Genomic DNA, 13,481 nt, shown 5'->3' on the forward strand with positions numbered 1-13,481 from the left:
CAGTCACGTCAGCCAAATTCATTCAAATATGAGTCAGAAGAGCTGTGTAATCAAACTGAAGGCTGATTCATGTGAGATTTGGGACCTGTTATCCAGAATGCTCTGGACCTGGGGTTTCCAAATAACAGATCTTTCCGTAATTTGGATCTTCATAGCCTACTAGGGTATGAACATTTTTTGGGATGTCAAAAAATGCATAAGTGGGCCAATAAAAGCTGTAGACTGGGCCCCTCCAGACCGAATCAGCAAATAGGATGCACTCAAGAATGGTTATGACTGCCACCTATCTGGCTGAAAATCAACCAGATTTCTATCAGGTGGGTTTGACAGTCCTGTTGGGTAAAGGACCACATCAGCATGTTGAGCCAATACTCATCCAACTGGTCCCCATACTCCTACAGTATGATCAGCCAGATGCAGCCCAATCAGAAAGAGCTCCACTGATATAGCAAAATCACCAAATGAGTTTTGGCCAGCCAGTGAGGGCTGTAAAAAGGTGTAAACTATAAATCAGTGATCAAGAGGAATAACTTTTACATGGCATTTTATCAGAATACATCAATCTCATGTAGCTGCCTATATGTAATTGAAGACGACAAACTTGCCATAGACGGCACTTCTGGACAGGATTTATTGTAGCAGGTTGCTGGACAAAAAGGCCTAGAGAAGGCCCCTTAATAAGATCCCTTAATCATAGATCTTATCCCAAAACGCGTAAGGCCTTTTTGTCCAGCAACCTGCTGCAATAAATCCTGTCCAGAAGTGCTGTCCATGGCAAGTTTGTCATGTGATACAGTGGGGTCACTGAATACTGAGCACCTGGCAGGGGGAGGAAAAAGCGGTGAGCTTGAGCAGTCTCTATTTTTGTTTTTCTACTATGTAAATGAAGAACTGCATCAAAATATGTATTTATGAAAGACATTCATCATTCTGAAATATCGCCTGTGTTTTTATATGATTAGTCAAACTGACTTTTTTATTTTTAATTACACAAACCCTTGGAAATGAAACAGTCTAGTGTAATCTAGTGTGTCTAGTGTAATCATTATTATATTTATATTTCAGCCTTTTTTGACTACCCATCTCTATACCAAAGACTGGACAGAAAAAAAACCTGTAAAGTGTTATGCACTTATTCTCACAGGAACATATTTTGGCCTGGTCTCCTGCTTTCATGCTGGGAGAGCAGAAATTATAAAAGATTTCATAACAGAGCTAAAGCTTCTAATCCACCTTAAATACAAATTTTAGTGGTTGAGCCATTATTTGTAAATACTGCTTAGGTAGGTCTAGCTCTTTACATTTTCTGCACTGCTGACTTCTAACTCTCCTTCTTGTGAAGGAGAATGCAATGCATTGTATGAATTAAGAGTCTTTTAAACAGTGCTTAAAAAGGTGGTTCACCTTTTACCTCTAAGTTAGTATGCTTAGTATGATATAGAATGGCCAGTTCTAGGCAACTTTTCAATTGGTCTTCATTTTTTATAGTTATTTTAAATCATTGTATTCTTCTTCTGACACTTTCCAGCTTTCAAATGGGCATCACTGACCCCATCTAAAAACAAATGCAACAGAAGTTGGACAGCACTGCTCTACATTATATTAAAAGTTAACTCAAATGTGAACAACCCCTTTAAAGGGGCACACAAAAACGGTTCTCAGTTACATTTCCAAATACATTTTAAGACACTGACAATTTGAATTTAGGATTTGTTGTATATTGCAAAAGGAGTCTGTGTTGATCCAAAATAAAACCATGATATAGTCATATGACTAAAAATAAGCACCTCCTAGAAATCATCCATCATCCACTACCTCCAGGTTATAGAAGCACTAGTGCATGTACTTTACATTTAAAGTGCATGTCATTGAAGTCAACCCCAACATAAAAAAATTCCCTAATCATCATTCTAAGCCACTTTCCAATATACTAGGGATGCACTGAATCCAGGATTCTGCCTTTTTCAGCAGGATTCGTATTTGGCCAAATCCTTCTGCCCGGATCTGGATTTGCATATGCAAATTAGGGGCGGGGAGGGAAATCATGTGACTTTGTCACAAAGCAAGGAAGGAAAAACTGTTTTCCCTTCCCACCCCTAATTAGGATTCGGTTCGGTATTCGGTCGAATCTTTCACGAAGGAATCGGGGGTTCGGCCGAACCCAAAATAGTGGATTCGATGCATCCCTACAATATACATTTATTTAAAATGTTCAGTGCTTTTAAATGTATCTGTAAAATAATTGCTATTGAAAGCATTATTTTTAAACAGTGTTGCAAAAGTATAAGTTCCCCAGCAAAGACAGGTCTGCCTTGCCTTATATTGTTTCCAAAGTCTCAGCCATCAGGGCAGAGAATAGACAGGGACAGACAAACACATACACAAATAACTTTGTAAACCATTGTAAAAATGTAATGGATATATATTGTAAAGTTGCTTAGAATTATGTTTTCTTTTATTAGGCAAAAAAAATATTTTGGGGTTGACATTCCCTTTAAAAAATTTGGTCCTCAACCTCTTCAAAGCTTCATTTAAATCCCTTCTCACTAGCACAGTAGGACATTGGTACAGACTACTTACAGCATCTTTAATATCTCCACATAGCACGCCAGCACACGCTCTGCTTGGGGACTCAGCTCGATGCTTATGGTGCTGCAGGCTGGGCAAATGAGTAGGCAGTCGATCAGGTTGGGTTCACTGTCGTTGCCAGTATTTGCTTTCAACTTCTGGTTTACTGTGTTGTTACGTTGCACCTCTACGTGGATCTCATTCGATGTAACAATGACTGATTTGTGCCGGGATTCATTCGATGTCACCTCTTGAGATACAAGGTCAGGATTGGTGTGGAGAAGCCGCAAGGGTATATTGGGCTTACGGTCACATTGCTGCTGACAGCCATTCCGAATTTCCTTCAGGCTTGGTGAATTGTCACGGCTTCGGAAAAAACAAATAGAAACACAAGACAACATTTTAATTATAATTGGCAGAAAAACAAACATCTCTTACAAGAAATGCATTCATTTGTTAAGGAAAAAATGTATATAAACTCTCCTTGTACGTATCATTTTTACTTTTATAATATCACAATTTCAAACTATGAGCAGGGGTGCAAGTGCTAGAGATGTGTGGGAATTAAACGCATATACAGTTGCTGGGGTCACTTTCCCTAACAACCAGGCTGGAAGATTAACAGGAGAGAATCTATTTTCATATGCCGCAGATCCAGTATAGTGATATTCTGACGCAATTTCCAATTGGTCTACATTTTATATCTTTTTTATATTTCAATATTTTTTATTGTTTTTTTTTTAAAACATTTTATGTATATTTTAGTCATTTAACTTTTTACTCAGCATTTTGTAAAAACAGGGAAATGTACAAAATAAGGTATTTTACTTAAATGTTTCTGTGCATACTATAATTCGTAGGGTGAATTGATATTAATAATAATAAATAACGACTAATTAAATAAGGTGCTAAGAATAGGACATTCAATAAGAAGTTAATGAAGATAAACTTAAAGATAAACTACCAAGTTATGGTAATTAATAACAAATAATATACATAAAATATAGCATGGCAAGTACAGGTATGGGGCCTGTTATCCAAAATGATTGGGACTTCCAGATAATGGATCTTTCTGTAATTTGGATCTTCATACCTTAAGTCTACTAGAAAATCATGTTAACATGAAATAAACCCAATAGGCTGGTTCTGCTTCCAATAAGGACCAATTACATCTTTGTTGGGATCAAGTACAAGGTACTGTTTTATTATTACAGAGAAAAAGGAAATCAATTTTAAAAATGTGGATTATTTGGATAAAATGGAGTCTATGGGGGACAGCCTTTCCATAATTTGAAGCTTTCTGAATAATGAGTTTCAGGATACCGTATGTAGCCCAAAATATCATACCAGGCACAGTAATCAATATTAAAAGGCCAACAAATTCAGCCCATATAATTTTAACAGCAACTTACAGTATATGAATTACTTATTTTGTCAGAAGTCAGTGGAAAGGCTGTAATTGGTTACTGGTCAGTTCAAACCAGATTAGGTATGTGATACTCAGAGTGATACTGAGAGCACTGTTGGTATAAAGTCAGCAACAGGCAAGTCTTAGGCTTATGACTAATTTAATAAGCAAGCTATGATTTCATAGAAACAACTTTTATGAAGGATGTTGCAACACAATTTAATTGAATGTAGAGCGAAAGTAAACAATTAGTTTTAAAGGACGTCTGAACAGTAATAACAACAATAATTCTAACTAGAGAGTTACATTTCCTGAAGAAAATGTGAGTGGTGCTTGCCGTGGCAAAACTCAGGCCCAAATCTGATTGGCTGTTGTTGCCCCGCCCCTTTTTTTCCTAATTGTGAACCACAGTCACTCAGTGACTAACATACCAAAGTTTGGGAATGCTGTCATTTAATGTGTAAAAATGGCAGCATTTCTATTTTTTTCTATTGAAAATCAATGAATGAAATTTGATTGGTTGTTGGTGGCTCCGCCCACTTTTTCTAAACTTGAAGTGGAAACCCCCAGCGACCACATTTGTGATATTCAAGGTCCCTGACATCAATACTGAGAGAATGGCAGCCTTCTTAATTTTTCCCATTAAAACCAATCAAAGAAATCTGATTGGTTGGTTTTGGCTCCACCCACTTTTCTTAATTTTAATCCCAGTCCCCCAGTGACCAACTGTGCCAAGTTTGAGGACCCTGGCATTAACCGTCTAAGAGCGGCAGCAGTTTAAAATTTTCCTATTTAATTGAATGGCTGAAATTTGATTGGCTGTTGTAGACTCCGCCCACTTTTTGTAAATTTTGGCTGCAGTCACCCAGTGACCCACGGTGCCAAGTTTGGGAGCTCTGGCTTTATTACTGTGAGAATTACAGCTGTTTACATTTTCTCATTGAAGTCAATAGGGAAAATCTGATTGGTTGTTTGCGGCTGCGCTCACTTTTTTGGGTCCCCAAAATAGGACAGAAAAGTCACAACACCCCATTCCCGAATAAGCTGAACGGTTTGACACCTCATTCATGGGTCTGCGACAAACTAATTATTCGATAAATTCCCCATTATAAGTCAATGGGGCAAATTTGGGGACCTCTCCTGCCCCGGGGGTAAAACTTATACCCTCGTGTGGGGTATCATCTGACACAGGTCGCAAACCTCTTCAAATGTGGTAAATTTAACGTTTCTACAAGATTCCCTCTCTGCGCTAGAATCCGTCAAAAGTTGGCCTCAATGTTAATCTATGGGACTTTTCGGGGTGGTTAATTGCCCCCGCAAGGGGCAATTAACCACCCACCCCTTAGAAAAGTCATACCACCCCATTCCCGATTAAGCCGCACGATTTGACACCTCATTCATGGGTCTAGGACAAACGGTGCGGGACTAGTTACGCGCCAAACTTTCATACGGAAGAAGAATAAAAATAAGTTTGCAAGATAACAGTAGTGATGCTTTGCTTCGCAAGCACCACTAATAAGTTTGCAAGATAACAGTAGTGATGCTTTGCTTCGCAAGCACCACTAATAATAGACCAGCATGTTAAATATCAAGCAAGACAGTAAATACACATACAATTCTTCTAGCCTAAACTGGACAAATCTGATTTTGACCTAGATTTATCTCATGCTAAGAAAATTCTCCAGCAATAAACTTATTTATGGATACTAAAGGGATATAGTCATGATAACATTTAACCCTTGTTTTTGATATAATTCTGAATAGATATTAGGTAGTGCTGGGAACATTTGTTTATTAAAGGGGTGGTTATTTTAAGTATGTTATAGAATGGCTAATTCTAAGAAATGTTTCATTAGGCCTTAATTTTTTCATAGTTTTTGAATTATTTCACTTCTTTGAAAAAGCAAATGCTCTGTAAGGGTACACATTTATTGTTATTGCTGCTTTTTATTACTTATCTTTTAATTCAGGCCTCTCCTATTCATACTCCTGTCTCTTATTTATTAGAATGTATGGTTGCTAGGTTAATTTTGACCCTAGCAACAAGACTCTCAAAACCGCAAACTGGAGAGTTGCTAAATAAATAGCTAAGTAACTCATAAACCACAAATAATAAAAAATTAAAACCAATTGCAAATTGTCTCAGAATATAAATCTCTATATCATACTAAAAGTACATTTCCCTTCAAAGTTATGGAATCATTCACCCAGAATGCTTGAAGCCTAAGTTTTTTTTTCTGGAAATGGGATCATGCGGTCATTTAGGGTATCATTCCTTAAGGCCACTAAAATCTATTGAAACATTAAAAACTCGAAGGGGAATGTTTTGCCATTAACATGTTTGTAGCATACTGTAAGTACAAAGGAAAAACAAGTTAGTAAAAAAGGAAGGATTGTTTGCTTCAATAGAACAATATAGTTAATCTGACTGCATTCTGGATAACAAGTTTTTCAAACATTACATTATAATTTAGCTTTTAGCCCCCCCCTGCACACAAATTCTACTGAGGTGCCTGGCGCAAATATATTGCAGCAGACGTACAAAAGTTAAGTCAGTAGAAGGCTATAGAGGAAGGTTCCCCTGTTCTCCGAATCAAAGTGGTGTCTGCTTCCTCTATAGTTACACCAGTGAAGGCAAATTTTGCCAGTTTTACTTAGGAATGCACCGAATACACTTTTTTGGATTCGGCCGAACCCCGAATCCTTTGTGAAAGATTCGGCTGAATATCAAACTGAATTCGAACCCTAATTTGCATATGCAAATCAGTGAGGGGGAGGGAAAAAGAGTGCGCGGCTAAAACATTTTTTACTTCCTTGTTTTGTGACGAAAAGTCACATGATTTTAAGGAAAATGGCCGAATTCTGAACCGAATCCTGGATTCGGCGCATCCCTAGTTTTACTATATAACTCAATACATCTAGTCATTGAAGCTGTACACCCTAAAAAACAGACTTCAGAGACAAAGAGTACGCAAAAGAATTTTAATGGGGACTAAAGCAGTAAATCCTAGCTCTTCCCTTCTCCTTATACAGACTCCCACACCCAACACACTCCTTCAATTTGAAGACTTGAAGGGTGTTCAGTAATTTTATGTGAATGCATTTCTGTCTTTACCTTTTCTGTCTTTACCATTGACTTGGTAACCCCTTCAAAACACAATAAAAAGAATAGAAAGAAGGGAATGGGAGGGCGGAACTAGAGAGTATGTTATTATATTGCTTTTCAATATAACATCTGGTAGCACACTTCACTCACCTGTTGATAAACTCTTCATAGCATGAATAAATGGCAGCTAAACAAACGGCAACCACATTTGGCAGGACCCTGGGATGAGGGCAGTTCGCTGTTGGACCATGCATGCTGTGAATAAACAAAAAAAGATTAAATTTGGATTATGTCATCTGTAAATAACTATCCTTCAACTTTCCTCAATAATCCTCAAAAAATTAATTAGTGTAGATGTCCATTCACTGCAAATGTCTTGTGTAATTCTTGAAACTACAGCAGTTAAATTGGTCTTAATTCAAAGATATATTGCAGCCCAATAAAAAGTGCCTTCTATGGAAGCTAAACCATCTCTTTGGCATTTAATAAAATACTTAAATGACACTGTTTTTTTCCTACATTTTAAAGAAAATGGTGGCACATAATTGAGACCCAGTCCCTACAACTACAGTATACTCTGTCTATATGATGGAGTAATGTTGTGGTTGTGGAGACCTTCTCAACTCAGGGTCAGAAAAAGCGGGTATTTTTTCTGCCAAATACTGGGGATAACCGACATGATTAACATTTAATATATATTTCTACAAAGTTCATTTAGGTCAGTGTTGTCCAAACTGGCTGCCCACGGATGTAGCAACTCTTGGTGCAGACACAGAAGGGAGCAGAGGCCAGTGGTATGGTGTAAAAACGCAGGCTGAGAATCAAACCCACCTGGCAGTACCCTATAGTTAAATAAAAGAATGTGAACTTGCGCCCATAACAACAATTGTTGAAACCTCAGTAGAGGATTATTTCCCCAAGCGCATACCATTACTCTGGATCAATCACACTGTTTTAGGATTTAAGTTGTTTTCAGGAAAAGGGGGTGGAGAAATTAACTGAATACAAGATTGTTCTAATGAAAACGAACACACACACACACACATATATATATATATATAGAGAGAGAGAGAGAGAGAGAGAGAGAGAGAGAGAGAGAGAGAGAGAGAGAGAGAGAGAGAGAGAGAGAGAGAGAGAGAGAGAGAGAGAGAGAGAGAGAGAGAGAGAGAGAGAGAGAGAGAGAGAGAGAGAGAGAGAGAGAGAGAGTCTCTAGAAAGAGACTAATGTACATCCTTTTGTAAAATGTACAAATTTTGTAAAAATGTAAGAAGTCACGAGTAGTCCCATGACTTGAGGCATGAGGCTGAAGGGCAAGTGATTTTGTACAGGTCATGAAACTCCAAGTCGACCTCTAATATCTTCATATTGTACAGAAGGTGCATTACTTGTTATAGTATACAAATTTCCGGGCACAGATTTTTCTTGGCAGGCCCACAAAGGCTCATGCCTAGGGCAGCAAAGATCAGGGAGCAGCATGCCACCCGCCGGCTGCATCTGAACTACGGACAGTTTGAATATACCGACCGCGCAGTCCCCAGTGCTGGCAATGGGAGGAGTAGCAGGAGTATGTGAGGGAGGTGCAAGCTGATGGAGGTGCAGACATGGAGGTTGGAGTGAGCCGTCAAAGTGTATAGGGGTGCAGGAGTTTTAAATCGGCCCTGTTCATCACTAAGCACCGATTATAACTGATAATGTCACTACGAACTGATGTCAGCCAGCACTATGCTGCATTGCTGACCCTATCAGCAACAATGACAATTATATCCACTGGGATCCATTAAAAACTAAACAAACACTATTGTAACAATTACAATAAAATTGGAGCCTCACAAAGGAACAGTCTTATGAAAGCTGAAAAAAGGCAAAAGAGTAAGATAAATCATTTTAAAAAAAACTGTAAACAATTAAAAATAACGACCAAATGAAAAGCAGCTAAGAATGGCATATTCAATAACATTAAAAAAAGTAGCTTAAAAAGGTGAACTATCCCTTAAAGAGTATGTGACTGGAGAGTGAACTTTGAATATGGGTTCGGCCTTGTGATGGTTGATGAGAACTGAAAGTTAAAAGAACAGTAACACCAATAAATGAATGTGTTTTAAAGTAATTAACATATACTATACTGTTAGCATGTACTGGTAAAAGCTGTGTGTTTGCTTCAGAAACACAACTATAGTTTATATAAACAAAAACTGCTGTGTAGCATGGGGGCAGCCATTCATTGCTGGCAAAAAGGAAAAAAGGCACAGGTTACATAGCACATAACAGATAAGCCCTGTCCGATGCAACAGTGTTTTAGCTGTTATCTGCTGTGTAACCTGTGCCTTTTTTCCATCTTGAATGGCTGCGCCCATAGCTACACAACAGATTGTTTATACAAACTATAGTAGTGTTTCTGAAGCAAACACACCAGTTTTACCAGTGCAGGACAACAGTACATTATATTTTCATTGTTTTATAGGAATTGTTCAGTATAAAAATAAAAACTGGGTAAATAGATAGCCTGTGCAAAATGAAAAATGTTTCTAATATAGTTAGTTAGCAAAAAATGTAATTTATAAAGGCTGAAGTGACTGGATGTCTAATAGAATACACTACTTCCTGCTTTGCAGCTCCCTTGGTTTCCATGGATTGGTTACCGGGCAGTAACCAATCAGTGATTTGAGGGGGGCCATATGGGCCACAACTGTTTTGTTTGAATCTGAGCTGCATGCTAAGGATTAATTGCAAACTCACTGTACAGTTATGTCCGATGAGGCCTCCCTTAAAGTCCCTAAGAGTTAGAGAGCTGAAAAGCAAGAAGTGGTGTTCTGGCTATTATGTTAGACATCCAGTCACTCCAGCGTTTTATACATTACATTTTTGGCCAACTAAATATATTAGAAATATTTTTTATTTTGCACAGCCTATCTATTTACCCAGTTTTACACTGAAATGTTCTTTTAAACCACATTTTTGGTGTTACTGTTCCTTTAAATATGTCTACTCTAAACTGTGTTGCAGATCCCATGTGCTAAGATAAAAGGGACCCAATAAACGAAAAAATATGACATGACAGCAATAGGCAAATGTATGACAATGCACGAAAATTTAATATGTTTAAAGTAGTAAGGAAATTCTTTGGTAAAAAAACAAGTTTTAAGAATGTATGATGACGATGTGCATGTAGCTTTTTAGCAGTTTCAGGGATGTATCTGTTATTCAACACAGCATGACAGAGGAAAATTTGCTTCACATATAGGCAATCTTAATATTTTTAATAGTAAACATACACCATGCAGTTAGGATTCCTAAAGGAATGCCAACAATAAAAACATGCATATTATTTCACAATGAGCTGCTTCTTTGCCAAGAATGGGTGAGAGCAGCTTTAAAATGTAAGGTTACAGCTGTGGGAAAGATAAGCTGAAACAGAACAATCAAATAATCATGACCAGCCACTGACCTGTATATAAATTTCTTCACCACTTCCATTCCTGCATTCAGTTCATTCAAAGCCAGAATGTACTCCTGAGTAAACAGCCTTAACCGAGGACACTTCCCAAAATCCTGTACAAAGAACAGAGGTTTGGAAAACTTGCTGCTGCCTAAACACACAGTCATTTTCTTCCTCCCCATTTCCCCCAAATAATTAGAAACATAAAGCACAACATCCCAGTTATAGACAGGAGTGTATTATAAAAATAAGAATTAAAAACTGGATTCCAAGTAAAATTGCATTGAATTTGTAAGTAGCAGCAACTCAATTAACCTTCCAATGGTTAAGGGGACATCTGCCATTGCCTTGATATGAATTCAGAAGGTTTTAGATGTTGTATTTTCGGATTCGGACTTGGGACAGCTTTGGGGCATAATAAATTGGGAAAAATTCTTTTTGTGAAAAAGTCTTTTTTTTACTGCAACTTTTTCGGTATTTGAGAGTCAACGTGGACGCTGCGGAAACATTTTGAGTTAATAACTTCCTAAATTGTGATACTTTACAATGCATTGATACCCTCTTTGATTTAACGTATACACTCATGATTTAGACTGGATGAAAAGATGTCACTGGTTTCTAATTCAGTCTTTTTATTTACTCTATCTCTATGTTACAATATAGGCTAAAATGACTGTAGACAGTAGACAATGAAAAAATATATATTTTTTTTACATTTAAATGGTGGTCTTTAAATGATGTTACTTCCCAACCTCCCCCCAGCAAGTAGAAGGAAGTATCCAAGCTGCTAAAAGAGATCATGTATATTTGCAATTAATTTGATATGCCTGAAAAATTTGAGTTGGGGAAATAGGTATATATATATATATATATATTTATTTCTGTGCCTACAGCAGTGGTTTACTGCAGTAAATGCAGCTGGCCTGTTACCCAGTAGTCTATCTGAAGTATCACGTGGCTCTTTTTACAAGAGTTGGCTTCATAGCTGATTGCAAAGGGAGAGGCACATGGGCCCAGCTAGTGCAAAGTAGTGATGTGTGGGTCAAGAAAAATACTACCCACACCCGCCTTCTGCCTAATTTAAAGACACGCCGACCTGTCCCTACAATGACGTCACAAAAGAGACGGGCACGAGCCTATAAAGAGGAAGGCAAAAGCCTGCAGTTTAAGGTCGTGGTTGGAGAGAGCAGGCAGAAGGGCTCAACCCGAACACACCCACAATTGGTGTGCCAAGGTTGGCCTGGTACCCGCACATCACTAGTTCAAAGTGCAAAAAGCACATATACTACATATACATATATGTATTTACATAAATAATGGATATTGATCAAATACAGCTGCTATCACAACCCTAAGGAATTCTACCATTCACATCTGGTTCTGTATCTTTAATACATTTATATCAAAAATTATGGTTGCTAAAATTTGATGAGATCAAGGTTTAATAAGCTTTTTAGCAGTGCAGCAGCACATGATTTTGGTAAGATCTGTAGACTTGGATATTTTTGTTGACAACAAAAAATAAATTGTGCAACGTGTTTACATGTCTAAGGAAACAGCCAAGAGCCAAGTTTGTGGCCTTCTTGTCAGGACTCTTGCTATATTTGTTCTGCATAAACTTGACAAGTAAAAAAAAAATTTAAAAAGAATAAACACTATAGAAACCATAATGATGAACAGAAAATAGATGTTGGGAGATAAAGGTTCTCCAGCTGCAATTTCCCTTAATTAACAGAACATATTCAGATTTGTGTTTCATTTTCTTTTATCTTACATCTAATGATAGAATTGTGAAGGTTTCTCCGATTGCAATTCTCTTGGAAAGGAGGGAAGACAAACATTGACAGAATATATTTGCTTTAAAGGAGAATTCAACCGTAAAAAACCCCTACCCCCTACCCTATATAGACCCCCTCCCTCCTCCCCCCCAAGCCTAGCTGCTACTCCAGGCAAATGCCCCTTACCCCTCAGTGCAGATTTTGTACAGCGAAATTCATGGCAGCCATCTTCTTCTCTTAGGTAATCTTCGGGAAGCAAGTGCCATATCGGCACATGTGCAGTTGGAACAATTTTCTGTTTCGCGACAACTGCGCATGTGCCGAAAGTCACTGAAATTGCCAAAGTGCCGATCTCATCCCGACGATTACCGAAGAGCCGGAAGATGGCTGTCGTGAACTCACACCTGTTAACTGTGCATGTACAAGTCTCTTTCAATCAATATGTAAGGAACTGGAATATTTTAGGAAAGTAAGCAGATGCAAAGAAAAACATTGTGTCTTGAAAAAGGGCCAAATGAGGCCTGAAACGTTGCGGTAATGCCCGTCACTTGAGCAATAAAGGCATTTTAACTTCAATTACAATTGTGGTGCTGTTCATATCGTACTTTGACTGCATTTGCTGGTGGAAAGTGGCCACTGGAGAACCTGCACCCATCCAAAGAAAAGTAAGAAGATTTAATAAGGTTGTGCTGACTATTTTTGTTTGCATATTCACGAAGGACAACATGGCAGATAGCATAAGAATGGATTTAAGTTTAATATTAAATGCAACAAAGTTGCACGACAAAGAAATAATCATTTTGCATGCCATTAGGTCTGCAGCCTCTGCTGGCAGCTTCCTTCCAGTTGGAACATATAACAATAAACCTGAAATAAACCAAACCCATTCTACAAGGAAAAAAGAATGACTAACCATATTGTGTTTGAGAATTCTTTGTACGACTGGGGTAAACACCTCAATAACCACCATAGAACGAGGGCGTTCTCTACAGTGCTGAAATGAAAGAATATACGTGAACATGCAAGTCATAATAATAGAATTTGGTTATTTTATGGACAGGTAAATAAATGTCCACAAGTGCTTTTGTAAAATGTAACATGAACTGAATGGTAATAGAAGTACAGGCATGGAAAGGTGTGTGTAGAAGGGCATGCCAAACACCTCAATCCAAGCGAAGGGACCGC

General features: G+C 37.9%; 1 protein-coding gene across 3 annotated transcripts in view; it reads right to left on the minus strand.

Moving 5' to 3' along the window:
* The window catches only part of cmip.S (c-Maf inducing protein S homeolog), a 121,877-nt gene that overhangs the window by 35,012 nt on the left and 73,384 nt on the right, over positions 1 to 13,481 (minus strand). For all 3 annotated transcript variants that reach the window (XR_005960862.1, XM_018260462.2, XM_018260463.2), the window contains exons 7-10: positions 13,210 to 13,290; positions 10,528 to 10,631; positions 7,233 to 7,337; positions 2,581 to 2,934 (exon numbers count right to left, since the gene is read on the minus strand). Coding sequence is in view for 2 of the 3 variants with exons in the window: in XM_018260462.2 (XP_018115951.1) it covers positions 2,581 to 2,934; positions 7,233 to 7,337; positions 10,528 to 10,631; positions 13,210 to 13,290 (644 nt within the window). In the remaining variant the exon portion in view is untranslated. The remainder of the gene's footprint in view (positions 1 to 2,580; positions 2,935 to 7,232; positions 7,338 to 10,527; positions 10,632 to 13,209; positions 13,291 to 13,481) is intronic.

Source organism: Xenopus laevis, chromosome 4S, assembly GCF_017654675.1.
Source record: "Xenopus laevis strain J_2021 chromosome 4S, Xenopus_laevis_v10.1, whole genome shotgun sequence".
NCBI classification, from domain to species: domain Eukaryota; kingdom Metazoa; phylum Chordata; class Amphibia; order Anura; family Pipidae; genus Xenopus; species Xenopus laevis.